This window comes from Nymphaea colorata, chromosome 2, assembly GCF_008831285.2.
Source record: "Nymphaea colorata isolate Beijing-Zhang1983 chromosome 2, ASM883128v2, whole genome shotgun sequence".
NCBI lineage: Eukaryota > Viridiplantae > Streptophyta > Magnoliopsida > Nymphaeales > Nymphaeaceae > Nymphaea > Nymphaea colorata.
Genome location: NC_045139.1, coordinates 15,141,942 through 15,167,180, shown reverse-complemented (window position 1 = coordinate 15,167,180; position 25,239 = coordinate 15,141,942). Strand labels below are relative to the sequence as shown.

General features: G+C 40.0%; 3 protein-coding genes across 4 annotated transcripts; 2 read left to right on the top strand and 1 right to left on the bottom strand.

Moving 5' to 3' along the window:
- Positions 1-4,683: 4,683 nt before the first annotated feature.
- LOC116248868 (serine/threonine-protein kinase KIPK2-like) lies at positions 4,684-7,542 on the bottom strand. 2 transcript variants are annotated; one of them, XM_031621876.2, is made up of 2 exons: positions 7,234-7,542; positions 4,684-5,748 (listed from the first exon to the last, which is right to left on the bottom strand). In XM_031621876.2, exon 2 carries the CDS (start codon positions 5,487-5,489, stop codon positions 4,734-4,736), a length of 756 nt encoding a protein of 251 aa, XP_031477736.1. In that variant the 5' UTR covers positions 5,490-5,748; positions 7,234-7,542; the 3' UTR covers positions 4,684-4,733. The 2 variants fall into 2 exon arrangements, with proteins under 2 accessions (XP_031477736.1, XP_031477737.1); XM_031621877.2 differs by having other exon boundaries at positions 4,684-5,666.
- A 190-nt stretch (positions 7,543-7,732) lies between these two features.
- LOC116248867 (uncharacterized) lies at positions 7,733-9,498 on the top strand. The gene has a single exon (XM_031621875.2). It carries the CDS (start codon positions 7,935-7,937, stop codon positions 9,378-9,380), a length of 1,446 nt encoding a protein of 481 aa, XP_031477735.1. The 5' UTR covers positions 7,733-7,934; the 3' UTR covers positions 9,381-9,498.
- Positions 9,499-11,730: 2,232 nt separating this feature from the next.
- Positions 11,731-19,889, top strand: LOC116248234 (uncharacterized). The gene is made up of 9 exons (XM_031620900.2): positions 11,731-12,256; positions 13,851-14,401; positions 14,748-15,517; positions 15,641-15,799; positions 16,523-16,591; positions 16,803-16,934; positions 17,089-17,139; positions 18,192-18,338; positions 18,432-19,889. The coding sequence occupies exons 2-9, from the start codon at positions 14,032-14,034 to the stop codon at positions 19,143-19,145; spliced, it is 2,412 nt and encodes an 803-aa protein (XP_031476760.1). The 5' UTR covers positions 11,731-12,256; positions 13,851-14,031; the 3' UTR covers positions 19,146-19,889.
- Positions 19,890-25,239: the final 5,350 nt, after the last annotated feature.

Genomic DNA, 25,239 nt, shown 5'->3' with positions numbered 1-25,239 from the left:
TGCCTTTTAGGCTTGATTGGAATTGTGGAATTGAAGAAAAGGACATATTCTAGAGGCAGACAGACTTTATTGTGCCCACTGCCCAGTTAATGAACTTGGGATTTGGCTTTATTTGGACTCCCAGATCACATCTTGATTTGAATAAAAGTAATGCTAAACTATACTTAAGTTCATCATTTGCACAATTGTAATAAAAGCATTGTGTTTTCAAAACATATGTGTCATATATGTGTCATGTTTAAAAAAATAGTCTGTAATTAGATCCAACATTTTAATCACGACCGGACGTCACCTTGGGTTGCTGGAAGTCGTCACCATCGCCCGCCATCGCTGCTGACTCTCTGATGCGTAAACCCTAACAGGAGACCTCGTCAGGTGAAAGGGAGAAAATCTCGACCAAACTTAAAATCGGGTTTTTGAGTTTGAATCGGGTCAATGTATCCATTTCGTACCTATGTCCGAATTCTCGTATCGGCGTATCGATACAGATACTTGGGCTAACGTGTGACTTAGCACATCCATTATCTTGTGGTTTTTAAACATCTGTCTTGTGTCTTTCTAAAACCACAATATGTGGAAAGTCTTGAAACCATAGCATGATGGATGTGAAAATTTTAGACCTACTAACAAAGAAAGACACAAGAGCAGGCATGATGTTTACGTAGGGGTCGGTTAACAACCAGAAGTGAACACTTGCTTGCTTTGATCTGCAACAATGGCCTGCCTAGTCCACAGTGCATCGCAATAGCTCTTCTCTAGGGCTCTCTGTTCCTTCTCCTTGCGCTCAATGTTCTTCTTTACGAACTCGGAATATTGGAGCTTCATAGAGTCCAAAAGAATCGCACCACCCTCATCCTCCACAATCTCGCAATTCTGATCGCGCCTCGCTTCCTCCATGAGCTGCTTGAACGATTCGTAATCTCTGAACGACTGCGGGACCTTGAATTCCTTCCTGCCAGGGGCCAACGTACAACGTTGCCGCCTGAACAATATCTGACGTTGTACGTTGGTCCTGGCAGGAAGGAATTCAAGGTCCCGCAGTCGTTCAGAGATTACGAATCGTTCAAGCAGCTCATGGAGGAAGCGATGCGCGATCAGAATTGCGATATTGTGGAGGATGAGGGCGGTGCGATTCTTTTGGACTCTAGGAAGCTCCAATGTTCCGAGTTCGGAAAGAAGAACATTGAGCGCAAGGAGAAGGAGCAGAGAGCCCTAGAGAAGAGCTATTGGGATGCACTGTGGACTAGGCAGAAAGTAGGAAGGTCCCAAGCATGAAGACCAGATCGATCGATACAAATACGAAGAAGCAAGCAAATCAACGTTTTGAATGTAACAAAAATTCAGCGAAAGCAAATACGAACCATGTCATTCTATAGAGCAACTCAGATCCAGTAAAATTCAGTTCCGCAATTCCAACCAAGCATAAAAAGCAACAACTTTTTGCTGCAAACTGTTGTTTTATGCTCTTTGTGTGAAGCAACGGACGTCTCCAAGCAACCCAATTCAGGAAGCAGCGTGAAACCATATTAAAAGGGTTCTTTGTTATGCCTTTAATTTGAGTAGCTACTGAGGCCATCAATGGGTATGAGAACCAAATCAGGAGAGCTACTGATTCCGTGAATCGGCTGCTTTCCCGATTCAGCTGAACCAGATGTAAATCGGGCCAAAGATATTTTAAAAATTAATTTTCTAACAATATAAGGGTCATATTTTTAGAATAAAAACCATTTAAAATAGTTGAAAAATTAATACACGAAGAAATTACTGCTAAATATGGACCTGAATTGTATTTGTCATGGACTTGATTTCCCCCTTTCTCTCTTCATATTTGCCCTTGAGAGTCGAACGCCTACCTGTTTGCTTCGTCAATGCAGGCTTCAACTTTCAATTTCCGGAACACTCGGGACACTGTTCCGCCCAATTCCAGCTTGCTTGCACAAAGAACGCCTTTGATTTGGTGGCGGATGATATCCCTGAACTTTACTTAAAAAAGAATAACTGGAAAGGATGACCCTATTCTCGAAATAGGCGTGAACATTTGGACTCCAACTGAAACGATGAGGAAGACAAATTTTGAGATGGAATTTTCGTGCTTGCCAGCACAACGTTGTGAGTAAACCAGCCTGATTTGGATCCGAAGTACTAGATCCGGGACGGAAAATGACATTTTTTGAATCCAAAGCCACCAGGAATCCTGATCCAGATCCGGATCTGAATATGGACTTATGAGACGGTGAGGGGGTTCCGAATCAGATCCATATCTAATCTCCCAACTGTTTATATTCTGAGACACAACTGTAGAGACCTGCACCGGAATGAACTGGCTGAATGGGATGTGTCGAGATCTGGATATCAAATGAAAGAAAGAAAAAAAAATGACACCTAGTGGAATTCCAAATGGCGATGATGTCTCCTTGCTCAGTCTAATAAGAAAATAATACTGAATAAGAAATCTTAAGAACAGAACTAATGGACCACCATCACAAATAGTTGATTATTTCAAAACTAGTTGATTCATGAGACACTTGTGGAAAAAGACTAATAATAGACATATCACATTGATAATGGTTTTTGTTTCATTCTTGTTACGCTCGAGCAACGTTTTGCTGCACCGTGTTTGCATGAAAAGATGGATGGTCATAGAAACTTTGCATACAAAAACCCTTACGTACTACCAATGAAAACGGGAAATGAAAATGATGTCACTGCAAAGAAAGAAATTTGTGTGAAGGACAAGCCACGCCACAATGAGAAGGCTAAAAGCTAATGTTTCAAGTGAAAGGAATTTGAAAAACCACTTGTTCCAAGAATGTAAGCAACGAGGCCATGCAACTTTGCACTCACATATATATAAATATATATATGTATAGCCTTATGATTTATAGATTTTTTCATCAAGGTTAGCTATATTATATATATATATATATATATATATATATATATATATATATATATATATATATATATATATATATATATATATGATTTACATATTTATCCAATCTCAATTTAGACTGACAATCTTCTGCCCTCAGCACACCACCCGATACACTTACGTGTACACTCATTTTCTGTTTTTAACTAGTGTACAAAGAAGGCATATGTTAAACAAATTAATAGCCCAGGCATGAGAAAATTGAAATAATAACAGTGTATCTAGTAATTCTCCAACCAGCCACTCTTCCAAAAGGAAAATAAAGACGCAAAATAAAAATTATCTTGACTTTAAAAATAAAAAATGAAAAAGGAGAGCAGGAATTTCTAATTTCTTTCCAAAAACTTCGATCTTTAGACTAAAAGTAAGCAAATGAGCATCAATGCCACAGCTTGGCCCCCTTGAATAGACCATGTATACTATATGTATACTATAAGCTAAAATCAATTAGAGGTGCTTCTTTCCTCTATTTTGCTTAAGTAAACTACACTATAAACTAAAGTTGTCTGACAATTAGGTGTACTAAAATGCAACCTCCACGTATTCCATCCAAGGCTTCTACTACCATCACTAACATACAATTTGGAAAAAATACTTTTTTTTTCCTTTTAATTATGTAGAAGACTTAAGAAAAAAGAAAGAAAGAGCAACTCAACAGTGTTGAAGAAGAGGTAATGTAGATAGACAAGTATTGCTTAATATATATTTTTCAACCAATAAATCATTTCTTTGCCATTGAAATGAAGAAGTGCGAAGGACTAGAAATCATAAACAACTTTTAACAAACAAACATGAGAAAAATACACCACTTTGTTTTGAAGTATGACCTTAAGTTCTTGGCAACTCTAATTCGTCAATGTGTTTCATGAGCCTATCTCAACGAATGAAGTAGGTTAATGAGACAATTAAACATGAACTTACTCCATTCATTGGAACAGATTCATGAGACGCTGACAAAGTGTTCTTATTGTCAAACAACCTTTGAAGTTTCAAGATATAAGTCATTAATTTTGATTTATATGTTCATTGAACATTACTTTTGGCCAGCAGGATGCAGAAATGATATCTACGTCTATCCTGATCAAATAATATTGGTACGGATCTTGATGTTGGCTGGTTTTGAGCAGACTGACTTATGGCAACTATAGCTGTTGCTGGGTTTGACGGAGCAGGTTCTCTAGGAAGGCAAGCAGTAGATGGAAGAATGGTAGAAAGTAGCCTGGCTGTCTGTTTCTTCCCCTCTTTCTCTATAATTCGCTTCTTTATAGCGTGAGTAGTTTCTCATTACTTTTTCTTTAGTATCTATCATCCTACGGAGAGGTCGTATCATTCCAATCAGACCCCATATCTTTTATTAGGTTTAAAAATATGAAAGATTTTGTGACTTTAGAACTTGTTGTCTGCGAGGAAATAAAATAAGGTTGGATGAATTGAAAAACATATTGGTTATGAAAAGACGAATGTCATAGGCTGGAGCTCGATCTGGGGATCGAGACAATAAACCATTAATTTGGTATCAGGATGTTCTTATTAATATATTTTCGTGAATAATGATTCGTGTCAGGCAGTAAATATTATTGTTATGAGCGCAGGCAAGTTTTAGACATTATTCGATGCAAACCTACTGACATTGACTCGACCCCAAGTTGATTTGACTTCTGGCGTACGCCAGTACTAATATTTATAATATTGATGTTAATGCCGTAAAGCTGCTTTTTTGAATATACAGTCCTGATCTTTAGTTGTATCTCTCATCTGATCTAGTTTATTATTGCATAATAATTTATGATTTTCGCTTTTATATACACGTACATTTTTCTCTGTCGTTCTTATTACTTACTGTAAGAAGAGGACAGCTGCTGAACAAATTAATAGCACATGCTGCATCCGAAGATGTAGACTCACATTTATTTAAAGTGGAAGACAATCTAAGTTCCCTTGTAGATCCAGTGTCCGGGACAAGGCTGATCTCTTCCGAACAGCTTTTGTCCGATGTCTTGTCCGCATTGCACATTTTGAAGGCATCTATGGTAGCATTGCCCAGAAAAGTATTCGCTACTGTGGAATTTCCAGCCTTTGTAGATTCACCTGCCTGAATAACAAGTTTACCATGTGGCCTCTTAGGGGTGGAAGTATCAAATGGATTAGATATTCCATCGGATCTTAGCCTCCTCTTCATAGAGGCCATCTCTGAAGCCTGAGAAATGCATAACCCTCTCAATGCCTGCTTCAAAGTTACTGATTCAGAAGTATCAATTCCTGATGTACGTGACAGTCCACCCCTGATTGGTCTTTTCGAGGCATTTTTCCATGGAGGACCAGCCGCGGACCGTTGACAATGACCAAATTCCTTTGATATATTTTCAGAATCCAAAGCTTCAAATAGTTGATTAATTTTGCTTTCTACTGCATAGTCTCGCGATATGATTGACATCAACTGCTTTCCAGCCTTGTTTCCAGGCTTTGAGATGCAGCATTCTGAGCTACTTTTTTTAGAAGCATGAACAGCGCTCATCAATTCTTCGATTTCAGAGATATCAGAAACTGAACCCATCTCCTATATTTCGTGCACGAGCAGTGTTACTCTCGTTCAAGTCTGCAAGAAGAACGTGCTGAACAAGAAACAGCAGCATTGCTTGAAACTAGCCTATCTCCAAAGCATCCCCTTGCAAGTAAATCATGTCGACAAATTCAGCTATATGGTGGGGTTTCTCTTTGGGTTCCATGGTCTCTGCGAGCACATAAAAAAGAAACTTTCATAGGTCTGCATGGGGCATGCGGCACCATTAACAGTAAAATTTATCAGCACATTCCTGCAATAGGTAATTATTCACATTAAAATAGGACGCAGTAACTTGCTTCTATAAAGAAAAAGAACAGAGAGGAAATGAATGAGTCCAAATGACAAGCATTTAAACCTGAAAATCACCACTTAGATTAGGCATTCACTTAATCTAAGCCAAATTAACCAATAGAGAAAAAGAAGCAGCAAAACAAAAAAGGGGGAAGAATTCACTACCCAGTTCCATACACATTACTAGATTTACTGGATGTGAGAAATTCATTGCAGCCACCGGATAGTCATTGATTTTCCCCAATCAAATATGTAATCTTCTGATTATTCAATTTAACATATATGTTAAACTTCATAAGCTTTTACACAAATACATCAAAAAGGAAATTTCTCAATCGCTGGCTACTAATCTCCAAGTTGGGGTCCATAAAAGTATTGAACAATAAAAATATCAAAACTAATTCAATTGTAATTTTTCAGACTTTTGACGTGCTTCTATACAATCTAAACTCTTATCGTGACAAAAACTTCAACTACAAAAAGAAACCTAGCTTGGGAAACGGTCTCCAAAATCAACCTTCTCCATCTCAAAAGAAAAGCAAAGAGAATGGTCCAAAAAATGCGGAATTTTTCAGTTCAATGTGTTCATGCCAATCTAACAGAATTTCTAGAGGGTGAAAGGCGTTCGTGTGTATCTAACCACATAATACATCCAATATAAGAAAGAAAAATATCACAATTGGGATGGTTATTTGCCCCTCTATTTCGAAAAATTTCAAGCAGAAAAGGAAAAAAGGAAAGAAGCAAGAAAAACCGCAAAGGAACCAAAAAAATCAATCCTCATAGAAAAAATGCATCAATGGTTCCGATAAAGTTCAAACCGCTCCTTTGCAAGCACGAACCTCAACCTCTACCACATAATACAGAAAACTAAAGCCATCAAACAAGAGAAAATACAGCACAACTTCATGCATAAGAAGCCTTTAGGTTCCCCAAAAATTTGAAATTCAGATGATACACCAGAATCATTCATCACAATGTCGTTAATGCTAACACAAGAAATCGAATCAATTAATCCAAATAAAGAAAGGAAAAAGAAAACGTACAAATACAACCAGAATATTTGTCGATAATCGTCACAGCCACAAGTTCAAATTAATAGATAAACACGCACAACTGCTTCGCAGAGAAAAAGACAAAGCATATAAACTTCACAAAGAAGACCAAACGACAACCTTCGACTTCACTCCTACGGTACAAGCAATTCAACTACAGATCTACCTAAAACTAGATCCAGAAAACACTCCACCAGGGAAAAAAAAAAAAAAGAACCAAACAAACCACACGAATATCGCCAAAAGGTCCCGACTAAGAACAGGGGACATCTCAAAAATGGCTACGGTACCTATTCCAAACGCCGACGAACTGAAACAGCATAATGAAAAATCAAAAGACAACGAACAGAAATTGGAAGCAACAAAATGAACCTCCCAAGAAACCCTACCTGGACTCGACTTCTCCGGTCAATGACGTCAAAAGATCATCGCCGGACGGTAGGAAAAGAAACAAGCTGCTTGAAGAAGACGAGAGGAAAGGGAAGGGCGTTTTATGAAGAATGCAGGAAAACAGAAGGGGGGAGGTAGAGAGAGAGAGAGTGAAGGAGGAGGAGGAGGAAGGAGAGAAATAAATGAGGGGAGAGGGGGAAATGCCGCCACGAGAAGCGAACGCTTCTTTCCTTCCTCCTTTCTCGCTCTCTCACCCTCTCTCTTTTCTTTTCGCTACCGCAGAAGCAGAAATCTCTCCGTATTAACTCTCAGACGTCCCCTTCTAAACTAAAGCGTCGGCGCTCTCCCTCCGTCACGGCCACGGTGTGGACGCCGGAGCCTGAGAGCCGATTGGACCAAAATACCCTTGGAGAATCCAGAAGGTCACGAATGCACCGGCACCGATCTATTCGGATGAACAAACGATCCGCCACATGTTTGGATCTTACGTTACATGAACTGGATCCGGACGCCTGGTTGTATCATTTACAGCTCTAACGGCGACAGGCAGACCTCGGAGCCTCCTAGTTTGGAGAAGAAAGATCCAAATCCCAGGCGTTTTGAGAGAGAGAGAGGCTCAATCCCAGACGGAAGCCATGGTTGAATCCAAGCCCTAATTTCCACACGGCTCTACAGAAGAAGAGAGGGAAAGAAGCCGAAGATGGAAGAGCTCGCGGCAGAGGTAAGGGACCTCAACATCTCCGGTTCCGGCGCCGCTCCGCCTCCTCCTTCGGGTGGGAGCTCCCTCTCCGGTCTCTGCTACGACGCCGACTCCCTCCAAGAGCTCGCCCGCCAGGGCTCATGGCGGTCCCTTCTGGAGAAGATCGACCGCGCCCGCAAACTCTCCCTCCTTAAGGCCCCCCACGAGCATCTCGCTTACCACGCCTTCTCCGTCCTTGCCCTCGCCAAGATCAGGAAGTTCCAAGAGGCGTTCGACGAGATCGACGGCCTCGGCGACCTCAACGCGGAGAAATACCGGTACGAGGCGTACCCGGAGCATTACCATGGCAAGTCGGGGTCAATGGTCCCCTTCAGCCTCCGCTGGCTGCACGCCCAGTTGCCGGAGAGGTTGGGGAATAGGCAGGAGACCGTCGATAGATTGTATTTGTTGCTCGATTTCGTCAGGAAGAAATTGAAATCTTTCTCCGATCGGGTTGAATTGTCTGCTAAATCGTGTTCCGTAGGCGGTTCTCATGGAGAGGCGGTGATTTCAGAATCCGATGGGGCGACGGGTGGAAGGATCGGATTGTCGGGAAAGTCTTTGGATGTTGGAGATGGCGCTGATGAACCTAAGGTCTCTGGATCCGATGGCGGAATTATTGAGGACTTGTCGCCTGGCGTGAATCAGGAGGCTCCGGAAGCAAGTAAAAATACCGGTGTTTTTCCGTCGGAAATGGCCGCTGAATCACACGGCGAATCGACCTCTGCAGGCGATGAATTTGGGGAATGGAAATCTGCTGTTGCTGACGAGAGCATTGACGCGGCCACAGTTTGTCGACAACTGTGGCAAAGAAGAGAGACGATTGTGATTAGCACGATTATTAGCCACCATTTAAGCCAGAAAGAATTCGACGCCTGCATAGCATTGCTTCATCACTTGTTGCGGCAGAACCCTTCTGATCCCGTGCTGCTTGCCAAGGTCGGTTATGTGCAAATGCAGCTTGGCGACTTGAATGGCGCCACGGCAACATTTGCTCATATCGAGAGCTTGTCGAAATCTGGTTCTTCTAACCAGTTAATGGACGAGATGAAGCTCAAGAATCTTGTTAATCGAAATAGGGCACTAATGTATTTGGTTGCGAAGGATTATGCTTCTGCAATCAGGGAGTACGAGGAAGCCATAGAAAGAGATCCCACGGACATGATTGCAATCAATAACAAGGCGTTGTGTCTAATGTATTCAAGGGATCTCTCTGACTCTATCAAAGTATTGGAGAGTGCACTGGAAAGAATGCCATCAGTTGCTTTAGACGAGACTGTCGTCGTCAACCTCTGCAGTATGTATGAATTGGCGTACGTGAATCATTCTGAGATAAAAAAGACTCTCAGTAATTGGATTGCTAGAGTTGCACCTGATGATTTTGATTCTTCATGTATAAGAATGTGATTTTGTTTCTCCTGTTCAAGTTAATTTTTTTTTTGTGGCAATTGTATTTTGTTGGGGGATTTTGGTATAACCTCTCTTACCTACAGTAATGGCTCAATGGCATTTTTTCTTATGTTCAGCATGAATGATTTTTTTTTCTGGAATCTGGAATTAGCTGATCTTCTTGTTGTTTTCCACTCTTTTTTTTGCGGTCTATTGTCTCGACTTTCATTTTCTCCTCTTCCGGAATGTAGTTAAGTTTTTCTTTCGTTGGTTTTAATGTCTGCGATGTGCAAGCTCGTGCGTCAATTCATGTTTCTTGTTGGGGCTCCATTTAAAGTGATCAAGCTTAGATGCTTTGTGATGTCACTACGGTTATGGGTGTACAACTTGCGAATGTGCTTTTGGTTCTCTTGCATATGGTAATTTGAAGATCTTGATTTGTAATTCAAGTGACTTTTCTCGTTAAAATTGTCGCTGCTTTTTGGGAACTTCTCCCTGCAGTGACAACTTATGACAGATTTCTATGATATGCACCTGCAAAATTGCAGGTTATCTCTCCTGATTTTGAATCATCTGTCAGAGACAGTTTGTCCCCATTTGGCGTTTCCAAAATCATGACAAGGAAGACATGATTAAAAGCTTTTATACTTCTGAACTGGAACAGTTTCATTGGGCTACAAGAATACACCGCCATCTTGGGGCTTCTGGGACATCTCCCCTACCATCCTTGTGTTGAGCTGGGTCTGTTCTGCAGTTTCTCTTTGCCATCATGAATAATCAGCCAGGGCTTGGTTGTGGCCATTGCGCGCTAGCATTTTCACGTGTTACGACAAGATGACATCACAAACTTGAAGTACATCGGTAGCGAAAGAGAAGATGCTTTGTGTTTACAGAGGGCATGCTGTCATTATACTGAACGCCGTTGAACAGGGATTCAATAACGTTATTTACATCGGCATGCACTACTACATGTACTTTGCTTTTTTCTGATCGACTGTCATCTCCTACGCTCGAGGGATTTCATTCTTTGGGAATCGAGAGGAGTGCTTTAGCAGTTGCGCTTGTGTCTCCTCAAAAAATTGATTTTGCTCAACGAGGCTTCTAATGGCCAGTCGATCCTTTGTATATATTTTTTTAAAATTTCTTCCGCAAAGGAAAGGTATTGTTTTCAAGTGGCCAAATATAGCCCACTAACAGTAGCATTGGTTGGTAATGAATAATGATCCCGTAAAACTGGAAAAAACAAATAATGAAATTTGTTGCATGGGCTGCCCACATTCGACTTGAGTTTGTGCCCCATAGGTTGGAGAATGCAGTCATAGTCTCAAATAATGAATGTGATCTGAGTTTCTCTCTCTCTCTTTTCCTCTATCTTCTCTTCTTCTTCTTCCTTACTCTTCATTTTTTGTTCCTTTTCTAGAGCGGCGCTTTCCCCTTGTCATCGCCGGAGCTCGTGGTTGCTGATTGTCTGAAAGGCGATAATCTCTCTCTCTTTTCTTCTTCTTCTTTTGATTTCCGCATTTTTATTACAGATTTCGAGCTTTAAACTTGGACATTTAGGTTTGGTGGTTCCCCTTTAATACGTTTGCAGCTTTGCCGGATTGCTAACCACTAGCTCTGTGCAGCTGTGCTTGTTCTAAAGGCTTTCTTTGTTTTTTTCTTTTTCCGACCATGGTTGATTAGCAGGCTGGTTTTCTCACACTTTCTTTCTTGTGTGACGTCCTTTAATTGAATCTGGTGGGGACTTGGGATTTAAGAATTTGAGTTTCAGTTTCTAGCAAGATTGTAGAATCTCGTGACTGAATATTTTTGTACCCAACTTGTTTGAGAAATTCACTGATGGACATGGTACGTGAATTTTAAGCAACAAAGGAGTGAGCACTAGCACATTTGAACACGTTTGTTGCATAACTTTGTACCAAACTTGCTAAAACATGTTGGATATAAGAGACTGATTGCTAATTGTTGTTGGGATGACTCCGTTGCAAACTTTAATTTTTCTACAGATATAAAGTATGTTGGCATAAGAGCTTAAAAGTCCATGTGAATTTTACAGTCCTTTTGGATATAGTTTGATCTCTTGGAAATATGGAAATGGAATGAAGTTTCCAGAATTTTAATTCCATGAATTGGTAGACTGGAAACAAAATCCAGATTTTCAAAACCTCTTCTGTTTGTTGGACTTCGATTTATGTTTCTCTGTTTGATAAGCATCAAGGACGGAATATCAGAAACATTGGAAATTAAGCATTTCTTTGCAATTTTGTCAAAAAGTAAGTCATTTTGTTAAAAGGCGGAAAGCCATTTTAAAAGATACATATAAATTTTGGGGCTGAATTGAAAATTATCAATAAAAACAGGTTTCGACTGACTTTCGCCGCCTTTTCTCCGCCACACCTCTTCCTCGCACCCCTCTTCTTCAGCGTGTCTGTGTGAGTGAAATTGAGCCGACGACCGGCGACCGGCAACCGTCAACCACCGACTCTCTCATTTGCAGGTGGGACTCGTTCAGCGCACCCCCCCTCTCTCTCTCTTCGTTTTCTCTAAAACCCTCTGCCTCTCTCTGAAACCGTTACAAGTTGAAACCCTTTGCCTCGAAGCGGAGGTTGAAATCACGGCTTCAACAAGCCTGCCCTGCTGCACCATGTCCGAAGCCACGGCACGGTGCCAAGGACCAGATGGGATGACTGGACGGTCGAGGTGTGCGGCCGGCGATGCTCACCAGGAAGTAGCTGGTGGAGGAGTTACCCGCTGGGGAGCCCGTCATGCTCGTCCGCAGCGTCTCCACTAGCGTCTGGTACGGCCCCAGGCTCTGCGGCGTCCTCAGGCTGTGCGGCATCCTCAGCAGCCGTATGGGCGTGCTCAATGTCCGCTTCGAGGGGTGCGAAGGACTGGTAGGTTTCTTATCGGCCTTAAACGGCCATTTTTTGAGTCCCGGAATTTTTGTCCGACCCATTCCAGAAATTTCGTTTCAGAATCTCATTCAACGGTATTACTTTTTATCTCTAGTTTGATAAAACTGGGATGGAGTACCCACTTTTGAATTTTATTTCCTTTACTACAGTAAATTTCCAGGCATTCAAACGGGAAGATGGGGTTAGTTGTGGTTAACCATTGTTTTCTATCTTTGTAGATTGTGAGAAACTGTTCTTTCATTTCATTTTATTCAGTTATTTATAGATTGGCAGATGACTTAGGCACCATGTATGCTCATCATACTCTTAGGGTAGCCCTCTTCCTTTTATCTGTCTGGGCAAATGTGACTAGAACAGACTATTTCTCATATTGAAAACTACTAGTTAGTTGGAACGGTGCAAACTTAGTATCTTGCATTATCCTTTCCTATGCCAAGCTATCTCCGAAGTCCCATGCTTCTAACCTGTCATATAGACTCACTCTTTTAGTCTATTGTGCCTTAACACAATCGCAAGTTGCAATTTCTCCGTGAAGTTCTTCAAAATTTGCGGTCTTCCTAGGGAAACTACCAGCAATTCGAAATTTTTGAAAAACTATTCAAAAAATAATTGAAAATTTAGAAATTATGACTATCTTGTTGTTGTTCCTTTTACAACAAAAGTCTTGAGAAAAATTCATAAAAGTTTTATTCATTCTAGAGAAACTAGATATACGTTTCTATTGTAGATCCAGCCAATGATCATAATTGAAATTAAGGTTTACTAAGTCTCTCTCTAGTTGCATAATCATGTTTCTTGGATGTCCTTAGAGATGAATAACAAACTGTTGTTTAATCAGTTTTTTTTGTAGTGACAATTGTTTTATAGTTTCTCTAACAAGTATCTTAATGAGATGCTTATTTTAAGTCCTAATATGTATTTTGTCTTCCACATCGAGTAGGACGTTTTAGGTCTCCATAGTACTTTTTTTAAATCTTTATTTAGGAGAAATCACTTCTAACATAAAACTCCTAAAGTCATACCCTTATGCCTCCAAGGTTTTGGCTTGCTTCAGTGCATGGGTGGATTTATGGTATACATCTTTCAACTTGAGTGTTACATTTGCTACTGTTTGTAGCTCAGAATTGTCATAGATCGGAGCGTGACAATAACCACATGATTCGAACCTTGGATTGCTTGAGTGTGAGCTGCCTTGCTGGCCTGTTGCGTTACACCCCTTAAGGTGTAAGATAGCAATTTTTGAGATTTCCTTTTTGAAGTGTCCAAGATATTAAACACATTGTTCCATATTTTTTATATGCTTATCATGAAAAATTATGTTTGCTTTTATAAAAGGTAATTGTTTATACACCAGATAATTGAGACAAACCGAAAGCTTACAATGACACTCTTACTTGCCTAGGGTGTCATGAAAAATTATGTTTTTACATGACTTGACAAAATCTAGTTATTTATTGCAGGGGATAATAAGTTTGATTTTTCCATGAAAGATTCAGAAAGTTGGTTTACGATTCCAATTTTTTTGGATCAAGCTATTTAAAGTTTGGTGGACTCAAATCCGATCTTTTTGCAGTCTCCATGTAGGTCGGTTTGTTCTGGCTGCAAAGGTGGGATCTCTCCCTTGTGCGCTTAAAAGATCACCATCATTTTGGAGCTCTCCATTTCTTTCTCTCTTCATCTTGACGATGCCCATCTTCTTCTGATTCTGATACAACATACAAGAGGAGCTCTCTTGCAGTACTGCTTCATTTATCATGATGGATTTTCATGAGGAGCCATCGTTGGTAACGGGCCCGATGGTTAACAACCTTAAAGAGCCATCGCCTGCTACAGGATTCTGTTTGAGAGGCCCCTTCTTCAATTCCCTCATTCGCATCCTCTCGCTGAGTGAAGACGATAGTGGTAGTGGTTTTAACTCCAGGAGCTCTCCCACCTGCGGCTTCAATTCAACATGGACTCCCATCAATTTTGAGACATCATCAGTTAGGTGTCCAAGAGCCTTGAATCTTCTAAAGGGCCGGTTCTTCTCGGCTATCAGTGGCTCATCTTTGGACCCTCCTCTTTGTCCTGTCGATACCCCTGGATGCATTTGCAGAAAAGGTGCTGCCTCTTCTTCTGATTCAGGTAATTGTTAAGTGTTCATATCTTTCTTCTTGTCTTTTTGATGCTTTTTGGATGGCAAACTCTTTCAAAGGAACCAACCACCTGTTATGGATAATGATGTCGTAAAAGAGTTTACCATTCTTAGGACATCATTCATGAGCAATATAGTCAGAGGAGCTCAACCTGTAACATGGAAAAAAATATTGATGCGGAGTTGTTATTTGCTGCAAGTTGCTATGACGAAAATTTTTGTGTTTTTGTGGTTACATTTTAAATCCTTTGTTGCGTTGGATTGCATCTCTTATTGTTGCATTTGTCTTGCAAGCTGGTAATTCTTTGTTCTTTTGCTGCTTGTTTTTTTATCCAGGTTTTTCACGGAGCTCTACAACCCCCTACCTGGAAGTTGGTATCCTTTTACCTCCTTCACCAAAGCTTGGAATGCAGGATAGAGCTATAGAAACTGCATTTCATTCAGGTTCAGTGGATGGTGAGGTTGGTGTTGAATGCTCAGATTTTCAGGGAAGGTCCTTGAAGCTACTCCCAGTTGCTTCTGTGGACAAAGATGTTACCACTGAAATGGAAAATTCGCATACTGAAGAGGCTGATAGGAATCAATTAGCACATATTGAAGGATTTGAAGATGTTGCCGATGCGGTTCGTGATGAAGACTTGGGGCTTCCCTTTGACGGCGGTCAAAGAAAGCAAGAAGAGCGGGAGGATGGCAGACTTGTTTCTTTGGATGCAAATCCATCTTCTTCCATGACGGAGGAGTTTGACAGAGTGGTTGTTAACGAGCTACCCACAGATTCTACTATTCCGATGCTAATAACAGAGCTCGAAGAAGGAGAAATTTCAGATAATGAGATGCAGATTCCAATGAATGATAGTTTAGATTTACTACCAAAAGAAATTTGCGTCCTTTCAGAGACAAACTTTTGCAATAACACCAGATACCATCAGGGCCCTATTAATGTTCCGGTTCCTAAGGATCTTATCTATTCTAACATTTGTCTAGAGGTCCCCGAGAATCTAGCATCAACAGATTGCCCTGTTCGTGCCAGTTTCAGGGATAATAATTCTGACGTTCCTAAAGGAAATGCAGGTGGATGGGATTCTCTCAAAATAAAGGCTAATCTGGTAATCAGCGATGCTTCTATTTCTTTGCTTTCTCCGATTAATAATTTCTCTCTCGTCATTCTTTCTCATTTCTTACTTAATTTCCCATGAACAAATTCCTGATTAGTTCCATTCTTTGAGCAGCCAACCGACAAGGCAGGAGTCATTGGTGAGCTAGAAAGTCAAAAGGGAAAAGAACATGGTGGTGGAGCTGAAAAACCTGACTCGAATGTCTTGGTACCAGAAGAAAACATTTTAGCTGGAGATTTAGCTCAAGATTATAAAACAGTATCAGACAGGAAGGTATACTATTTTATCACTTTATGATGTGCGTAACCTTTCTCTGTGTGTGTGTGTGTGTGTGCGTGTGCACGCGCTTTTTAAGCAGATCCTTAAAAAATTGGGAGAGGTCGTCCTACGATTGGATGAATTTTGTAGAACTTCAGAAAGTCGTGAGCTGACTAGTGGTGTGTACCTCTTATTATCATTGAGAGGCAATGAGGGACTTCCTAAAAGGATGTACTAATGATAGGGCTTAAATGAAGTCGGTGGTAGTAGGAACTGTCCACTTCACTTGTTTTGCAACTCCAGCATTCTATTTCTCCATGTATTGTAGTCAAGGTTTTTTTCAAAAAGCTGTAGGTTTTCCTTTATAATAGGAGTCCAAACTCCAAAGTAGTTTTATTAGATTTAACGTAAGATCTTTATTGAATGAAATAAAAATATGAAGACAGCAGAATTTCAAAATCAAGATATGACTTTGATGTTACAAGAAGGTAAGAAAATTGGTATGCAAAACGTCTAAAATGTTCATATCCATCTGTGTGGTAAAATCAAAACCTGGATATTTGTCTGTTGAATGCAACTAATTGATTTGTGTGAAGTTCTTAAAGCAAAAGACTGTTAATGCAGCGTAAATGATCCATGTATGAAGCAAATGCTACTAGGCTAAGTTTGTCATTTCCTTTTCTTTTAACATTATTTAAGATGCTTATTTGGCTAAAACATACTGATATGCTGATGCAGGATGTTGAGCTCCACAAAGGCAAGAAAAAGAGGGGCCCTATAACTGATAAAGCCAAAGCGCGGAGACAGGTATACACTATCTTAAGTCATGGATATTAATTGAATGGATTTCATCCTGAGCCTGCGAGTTCATCTCATCACGTTTTTATATCTTGACTTCCTGAATGCTGGAATCCTTTTGCATAAATAGTACTGTTAGCTCATTCCTATATTTAAAAATCTTTTTATGGGCATTTTCTTGCTAGTCATCTTTTATGAACCAATATTTTCTCTCTTCCAGGAGAGGAAAAAGCAGAAAAGAGCTGAGATGAATAAAAAACTTGGCGTGAAGAAGCTGAAACTTCCAATTTCAGTTCCAAAACCAAAACCGGTGTCTCTCTGTAGGTTTTACATGCATGGACAGTGTCGACAGGTTGGTTATTTTTACAGTTTCTTCTGGAAATTTAAGGTTGCTGGGTCCTTTTCCCCCCATGGGGTAGGGGCTGCTGGTTGAGTTGAAGTTTGGAATGTATGTGTCTTGTGAGTGGCTGGTATCTCTTAGATACCTGATTCCTGTGTTTGTGCAGGGTAAAGAGTGCAAGTTTTCACATGATGCCGTTCCCCTGACAAAGTCCCAGGTATGACATTCTTAGCATGAGTATGTTAAACCTGAGATTGTATTTTTCACTAGCAAGTCTTGTAAGATCTTAGTTTAGCCAGCATTTCATCCAACGACCATCATATGTTTGTGTAAGGATAACCATCCCTCACAGCACACATGCATGCGTGCTCTCAGGTTCTGTATCATAAACAGTTTCCAAACTGACAATATATTGTATCCCTGGAAGGGAAGCAAAGGAAAAAACAGCACATCTAGATGCACTGTCTGGTGGTGTGTCAAGTACAGCTTTAAAGCTGATTGTACATTGTAAATGGCTGGATCATTAGATGTGTCATTGATGCCTAATTTCTTGTAGGTCTAGGACTGTGATTATAGTATGTCATTAAAAATTGAATCACCCTTTGGGTTGTGATTGTGCAAACTATTGGTTGTTCTGTTGTGTGATTGTTTGTCCAAACCAATTGGTGAACACCTAGCTATGCCCTCCTTAAATTTTAAATTTCCTCTAGATCATGAGTGCACCTTACAATTTATTTTCTTTCTTTTTTTCTTTTTTTCTAGAGATGCAATTTTTGCTTTAGTTTTACCCTGTCTGATGCAAGACTCTTGATCAGAAAAAAAAAAGATGCCCATTTTGGTGTAGTATAGTTGATGTGCGAGTTTGCCCGAACCAATTATTGTTTGGACAATTTGTCTTGTAATTGCCTTATTTCTTACCATTTATCTCCAAGTTAGTCTCAAATAAGAAGCTCACTCTCTTTCTCTCATGAAGATATAAATGTACATGCACTTAGGTCTAGAAAAAATGTCACTATACCGTTCAAGTTTTTTAATTGATGTAGCTTGTCTATAAGATAAGGGACTAGGAATTTGCAAATTCTCGACAAAAATATATCTGATACCTGTCCTGTCCTGAAGCGTAGTCTCCTGTCAAGAAATTCATATTGGTTAATCTTAATCATGTCAAGAAATTCATAGCCTCAATGTTTTGGTCCTTATTTTGTCTTAGGCTTAGTGTCATTATCCACCATTATTTTCTTGTTTACTTCTGACATGACTTTGTTGCAGCCATGTGTATATTTTGCGAGTCGATCTCAACCATGCTTGAAAGGAGATGCATGCCCTTTTGATCACGATCTCTCCAAATATCCTTGTCATAAGTTCGTCCAAACTGGTTTCTGTATCAGAGGAGATAACTGTCTTTTCTCGCATAAGGTGAGGTGTTTTTATCGTCGATCATATGTATTTTGGCAAATATTACTTCATCCATTATTATCTTTTTCTAATTGTCACTTTTACGTACTCAAGCTGCCACCTAATGGAGATGCTTCTGTCAACACAAAAGAGACCTGCATAGAACATGAGAAGCGTGCTGAAAAATCAATTATGAAAAAGTCCACGAACGTCATCAGCAACAAGAGGATGGCTCCTCAAGTTCTGATGGTGCAGCAGCAGTCGGAAAAGCCTTGGATGCTTCCTTCTAGAGTACCTGAAGGCATAAGCTTTTTGTCATTTGAGAAGCCGTCTGTAGGTGATGGCAACAAGCTCCAAGTTCACAATGTGCCTCCCCCGAATGCGGAAGACAAGACTCCAGTGGGAAAGCAGAATCAGAACACAGAGCAGAGCTCAGTGGAGACACCATCCGTGTCCCAGGGGTCTGCTTGTCCTTCACTGCCTTATATCAAATCTACAGAGCAAAGCTCAGTGGAGACACCATCCGTGTCCCAGGGGTCTGCTTGTCCTTCACTGCCTTATATCAAATCTACAGAGCAAGAGTACAAGAATGCACCATCCTCCACTCGCAGGGCGATCTCTAATGCACTTGCCTTTGCTTCCAAATATCAATCAGAACTTAGGAGAACTTCAATTGCAACATCTGCTTCATGCCTGCAGACCAGCACTCCGAAGAATGACTCACATATTGGTCCCAGTTTAGCAATTAGTGGTAGTGGGTCAAGTGATAGACCTAAGACTGCAACTATGATACTGGAAGAATTCTTGTTTGGTGGTGCTAAGACCTGAGGTTTGCTTTTGTTATACACACAAGGAAGCAGATTCATCTCGCGAGCCTGGAAGCCAGCGTTTTGAAAGCATTGCCCCGGCTGCAAGCAAGGGAATTGTTGTGGTGGTTGGTGCATCAGATTGTCATATTATGCATTCCGGTTTCCCAGCTATTGAGAAAAGATAAAAAGGGTTCAACATTGGTTTCAAGATGGTGGTGTGGAAACAACTGGATGATGCAACCTGACGTCTACTTTAACGTATAAGGGTTTACGAATTGCTGCATTTTGGATAGTCGAGGCTGATTATCCGCCAAATCCATTTGAAGTGGCGAGCCTCACCAAGAATACATTATATCAATGCTTGTGCATCCTCAATAGATGGGCAATAAAGATCGTAGATCCCTTTGGAATGTGATTTAGTAAATATGTACCTGTGATTTTTTTGACAATAGTGTGAGGGCCTAAGCCAGTTGGTTTTGAGTGGGAATCATATAAACTGCTCCAGTAATTGCCAACCACGATCACACCAGGAACGCCTTTGGTCAAGTTGATAAAGTCTAATGAAGGCGAATAACCTTGCTGGGGTCCGAGGAAATACGATCAACACAGCCTTCTGCTATTATCGAGACCTGCAAAGCTTGCCAACCTCAGGGGAGACATTTTCTAGTTTACCAGCATAAATGGTATGGTAACTTTTGAGTTCTTAGCACTGAAGATCAGACCTGATGCATTTAATGCTTCAAAAGGAATTTATTTCACTGTAGTCGAATTTGATGGCCCTAGACTATATCTTGAAAAGATTCGAAGAAAAAATTTGGACCAAAAACTTGACATTGGAAAATCGGCAAGACCAAAGTAGTTACATCATCAAATGGTGAAAAGTTTTGAAGAATATCTTTTTTTTTTTGAAAGGAAATGCAATCCAAAAAGAAACTTGTAAATTCTACCCCTTAGAGTGAGAGCTGAAACCTCCTCTCCTTCCTTCTCTTCTTGCTGTCAGGATTTTGAAATCTCCTCTCCCCCTTCTCTTTTTCCTTGCATTCAGGGTTTAGAGTTGTGTCTGTTAATCATTGGTTTTAGACGTGTGCCATATGCATAAAATGCCTAAAGGTTTCTACAGGAAGATTTCATGCATAATTTTACAACAGAGTCTAATTTTCAAAAAATTTCTAGGATAATAAAAAGGTTCAGCTCCAGTAAAAGGGACAGGCTATGTCACAAGAGAGTTGGTATGGGCCCGGACATGGAGGAAGGTGCAAAGCATTTTCTAAAAATTGGGTGTGGAGACGCACCCAATACACACACACACACACACACCCCAGAGAGAGAGAGAGAGAGAGAGAGAGAGAGAGAGAGAGAGAGCAACAATAAGATTTTGAGCAAAAAAACAAAGAAATACATATATTGATTATTTTTAGTCATAAAATATAATCACTAAATAAAAAAATACAAAATATGAGTCTGAAGCTTTTGCACCCCTCAAGGTAAAAAGTTTTTGTTATCAAATGCACATCAAATGAAGCGATAAAATTTCATGCAAGAAATGAAAGAAAAAGGAGAGCGAAGGACTTGGTGACAATAGCAATGGATCATTTCTTCTCAATGCGCTGGCCGGTTAATTTGTCCGGCCCTTGGAGGGTTCTCCCTCGTGGAAAAAAGAAAGAGAGAGCTTTGCTGAAAAGAATGTCTGGTGAAAGATTTGATGCCCGAATAACTTCTCCTAAATTGAACGATCATAGAAAAGCATTCATCTTGCCAGGTGACAGGCTCAAAAACTTCAAGCTAAAAAAGGTGACGACTTTGAAGGAAAAGAAAAAAAATCTCTTCTTGATTGATAATCCACACAATATTATTGATCCTGAAAGCAATCAAATGAAGATGATCTCCCTTCCCATACAGTTCAATTAGCATAGGCATTTACCAGAGAAGATTTGCTTCTCTGATTTCAAATTCATGGCATGCCTTCATCAGTGCATTGGCTTTGCTTTACACATTTAGCTTCCCTTTCACCGTCCTTTCATTCACTGGTCAGTAAAAAGAAACAGACGTGAAGGTGCTTGCACAGTTGAATAGAGTAATCGCCTTCTCCTGGAATTTCCTTCTACTCATTCCGAAAAAGAAGAAAAAAGAGTAAAAGGGTAGTTGGTGCTCTTAAATCTATCAGCCGACGGTTCGCCAATGCTTCCTTTGGTTACGTCGGCACCTAACAAGGAAGGCATAGACTTGATGGTTCATGAGAGTACAATAAATACTTCAGAAACGACGGCCGTTGTCATCGCAGTATTTTCCTAAAGGCTGCAAAGACGAGAAATAATGGTAGATGGTGACCGTGGTGATGATGATGATGGTGGTGGTGGAGATGATGATGATGATAGTGAAAAATAGTTCCCAATCGAATTAAAGGGCAGTACAACCTGCTGTGACATCAGGGTTGGTGCCAGGAGAGAGAAGGAGAAAGAAAAACTTGGTCAATCTTTTCTTTTCCGGTGCAGTAAAATCTTAACTGGCCGAGTTTATTTTTTCACTTTTTTACTGGTCGGTGCTGTGAAATCTGATAGAAGATTCAGATCTACTAGCTTGGCAGTTCTCATTGTGATGATTTCTTGCCTGTAATTGAAACCCTGAACCTATGGAGTCTGGACCACTAACATAGCCACCAACATAAAAGCCCGAGGCCTCATGGCAATACTCCATCAATGGTAGTTTACAGGTTGCAGGCTGTGCCTAGTCCTGCCAGCAAACGTGGTCTAATGAAGATCTAATTTTTGGATTTTATGAAACACCACTAGATTCAAGGCATCTAAATATTGAAATTGGGCAAGATTATAAGCTTCACTAAGATTCCACTTATATTTCCCAAGGCGAATTTTACCCGCAAAGGTTGATGTGCTTATCTTTCTGCAAAGCCAAAGGGACAGAGACTTTTTGTGAAAAAAAGGGCCATGGTGCTCGAGTTTATACCGGGGGACAACAACAAAAAAAAAAGAGAAAAAAGAGCTAATCTCACCTTTTGTGGGAATTTGATTGCCTCCTATTTTGATATGAGACTTTGAGATTCTTGAGATTTCAGATCATTGATTTGTAGTAAGAACCTGAGATTCTTTGTTCGAAAGGTATACGAAAACATCATGCATTTATAAGATCTATGAAACTCAAATTAGATTCATCTATTTCTGCCTTAATATTCATGAACTTGAGGCATAATGGGGTTTTAAATATGCAGTTTGCCAAACCATAATTTAAAGCGGACACTTAAGTCAGACCCTCAAAACTAAAATCCGTGGTAATCAAACTTCGCTCTAACTGCTGGCTATCCTCAAGGTGCCAGTGAAACTCGAAAGTTCAAAAAAGAGAGCTCAAGGTTCATGTGACAGGAAAAATGACCTTTAGATGATGAGTCTGGATATTTTGACATGTGAACTCTTTTCATGTGAAAAAAGTACTCTTCTTTTTTATTCCAAAGAAGTATTTTTCTTTTTGATGCGACGAACCTGCTGATGTAGGACCTTCATATTTTACTATGCTCTGTTCTGGTTGTCACCTGCTGTAAAACTACCATTACTCCTTTGCACACTAGAAAAGTCTGCCTGTTCATACTTCAGCCTTTTGTAAAGGGTGCATACCCCACATACTAAAGGCGGGTGGACCTATTGTAATGTGAACTCCTTTTTTACGCTTGAATGGAAGAACTTTATTCTTACTTTGGTGGTTTTTTTATCTTTTAGCTGCTCGATTAATTGCCGCTACGCCGGCACCTTAATCTGTTCTGAGAATGCCTGAAAAGCAGTTTATGGATGGGAACACTGTAAAACTGAAAATTTTGACTGGTAAGAGGTGGCAATTATAGTGGAAAAAGAAAAAGGGAACTTTTACCATATGGAAGTAAGGACTGAAGTGGGATGGAGAACATGTTAGATCATCCTGTTCCAGGAAGAACAGATGAGCCAAAATATGATGGTACACTCTGAAACCAATGGGTGGACAAAGGAACACGTGAATAGCAACATATCATGGTGAAATTGAGTCAAATGATGGGAGTTGTTGATTTACTTTCCATGATTTTGCCTCCCCTCAACCCCCATTCCCGACCCGACCCCCTCCAAAAAAAGCCTAGTCACTTAAGTCACATCAACCGATGCCCTTCAATGTAACAAGGGAGGAGGTAGCTAATTTATACAGTGCATACAACGTTATGCTTGAGCAAGAACTCAAAAATATTCATAAAGAACATTTCTCAGATGGTGCGTGCACCGTATGCAATAATGCAACCTATATTGAAGTTTAGTATTAGCAACTTAGATCCTATAACCATAATTACTTTTCACTGCTTGTTTAGATCTGCAGCTCATTAATTCAGAAAGAGCTTCTGCTGTTAGTAGAAAGAAATATCAGTCCATCTTATGGTAGTCAAAAATAAAAATTTCTAACTAATGACATGAAAAAGGAAATGCCCTTCCTCTCAATACCAGGAAAAGGGAAAAGGTATTTCCAACTAATATATTGCAGAAAAGCATGTGGTACACTGTGTAAAGTCTGTTGGAGTTTTATTTGATTGGTATTACTTTAGGTCCAGGGCACATTGTCCAAAAGTAAGAGTGAGCCTGTCAGGCCTAGGTGCTTCGGAGTCTGACCTCCTGGTAAGACCATGAATCTAGGACAGATTATCATGCTCTTTTGCAGATATCTTCACCAAAAGAGAAAAGTGCACATGATGACCTAGTCCCACAACTGCACCCATATAATTGAGTTAGTCCTTACTTGGCATCTTTGATTGATCGCAAAGTGGTATTTCCTAGATAAGTAATCATAGATTTTCTAATAAGATACATGTAAGATCAACACCAGCATTGGCTTTGTAATAATTTCTAAATATTTTCCTGATGTATTGAATCTGCGGTGCATGTTGACCATATTCCGTTGGTTCACTTAGTGGAGAGAAGTTACAGTAATCAAACTGAGTATGATTAATCCTTTCTCTATAAATTGCAGTAAAATACAGACAGGTTTAATCAATTATCCTAAGCAGCTTGGCAATGCCTTCATGGAAGCCAGGCATTCTTTACCTACCCATCACTGTGTTGGAAAAATGCCAACGGCCTGTTAGTTGCAAATTGAAGCCATGGACCCCCAACAGCATCACTGCAATTATGAATTCATTATACTTATCAGTTGCTTATTTATTCCAAGACGTCAGATCATAAAGAATTTTACCAGAATAATTCCAAAGTCAACTCCCAACATGCATATGCAGCTTAACTGCAGCTAAAACATTCAGATTCAGTTAGACAACAAAAGAATTGTCCCAATGATTTTTTGCAATTTGAAGTATTGTCTTTTTCAAGGTAAGAAGCAGGAAGTGACTGATTGGTGCACTATTTTCGGGCCCCTACTAGATTTGGTTTTATTGCTAACTCCTTCCTTTGGATGCAGCTTCCCAAAGGCTCTTTAGAATGTCTTTGTTGTACCTTTGCTTAGATCTTGATCAATGGCGTCGGAGATTTTGGGCGTAAACAGAAGAGGAAAAGACCAAAGGCAATAAGCTATTGAAAGCGAAGATGGGGGCGAGTACCCATCCAATACATTTTCGAGAGGCATTACATATGGTGAATAGAAAGAAATGAAGTTGTTTCATGAGACAACTCCAGCAACTGTTTCTCTCTTCAATAAACAGTTAATGAAAAGAGAAACTGAGAGTTGATATATAAGTGTTTATGCAAACGCACATAAGAAAACTAAGAAAACTTGACAATGTTGGTTTGATATGTTGTACTCAATGTCGTCTCTCTAATCAGTAAAACTGCCAGAAGAATGCCCTCAACGCTCATAAGAGGATTTCCATATCGACTTAACAACAAAAAAAAAAAAAAAAGCCAGCAGCTCTGCCACAAAGAATAGTTCAACCCAATTTCTTACATTATCTAGTTTTCAGTAAAATATCAGGAAATAGTCTTATCTCATTTACTGGAAAAAAAAAATTAAAGGTTCAACTTTAACTAAGAAGCCAAGCCCCAACAACCCAACGCCACAGTTACAGTAACTGTTGGCTACAATACGAAGGTAAAAATTCTGGCAAAGGAGAAGGTAACCGTGGAACTTAAGATCCTATTCAGGGT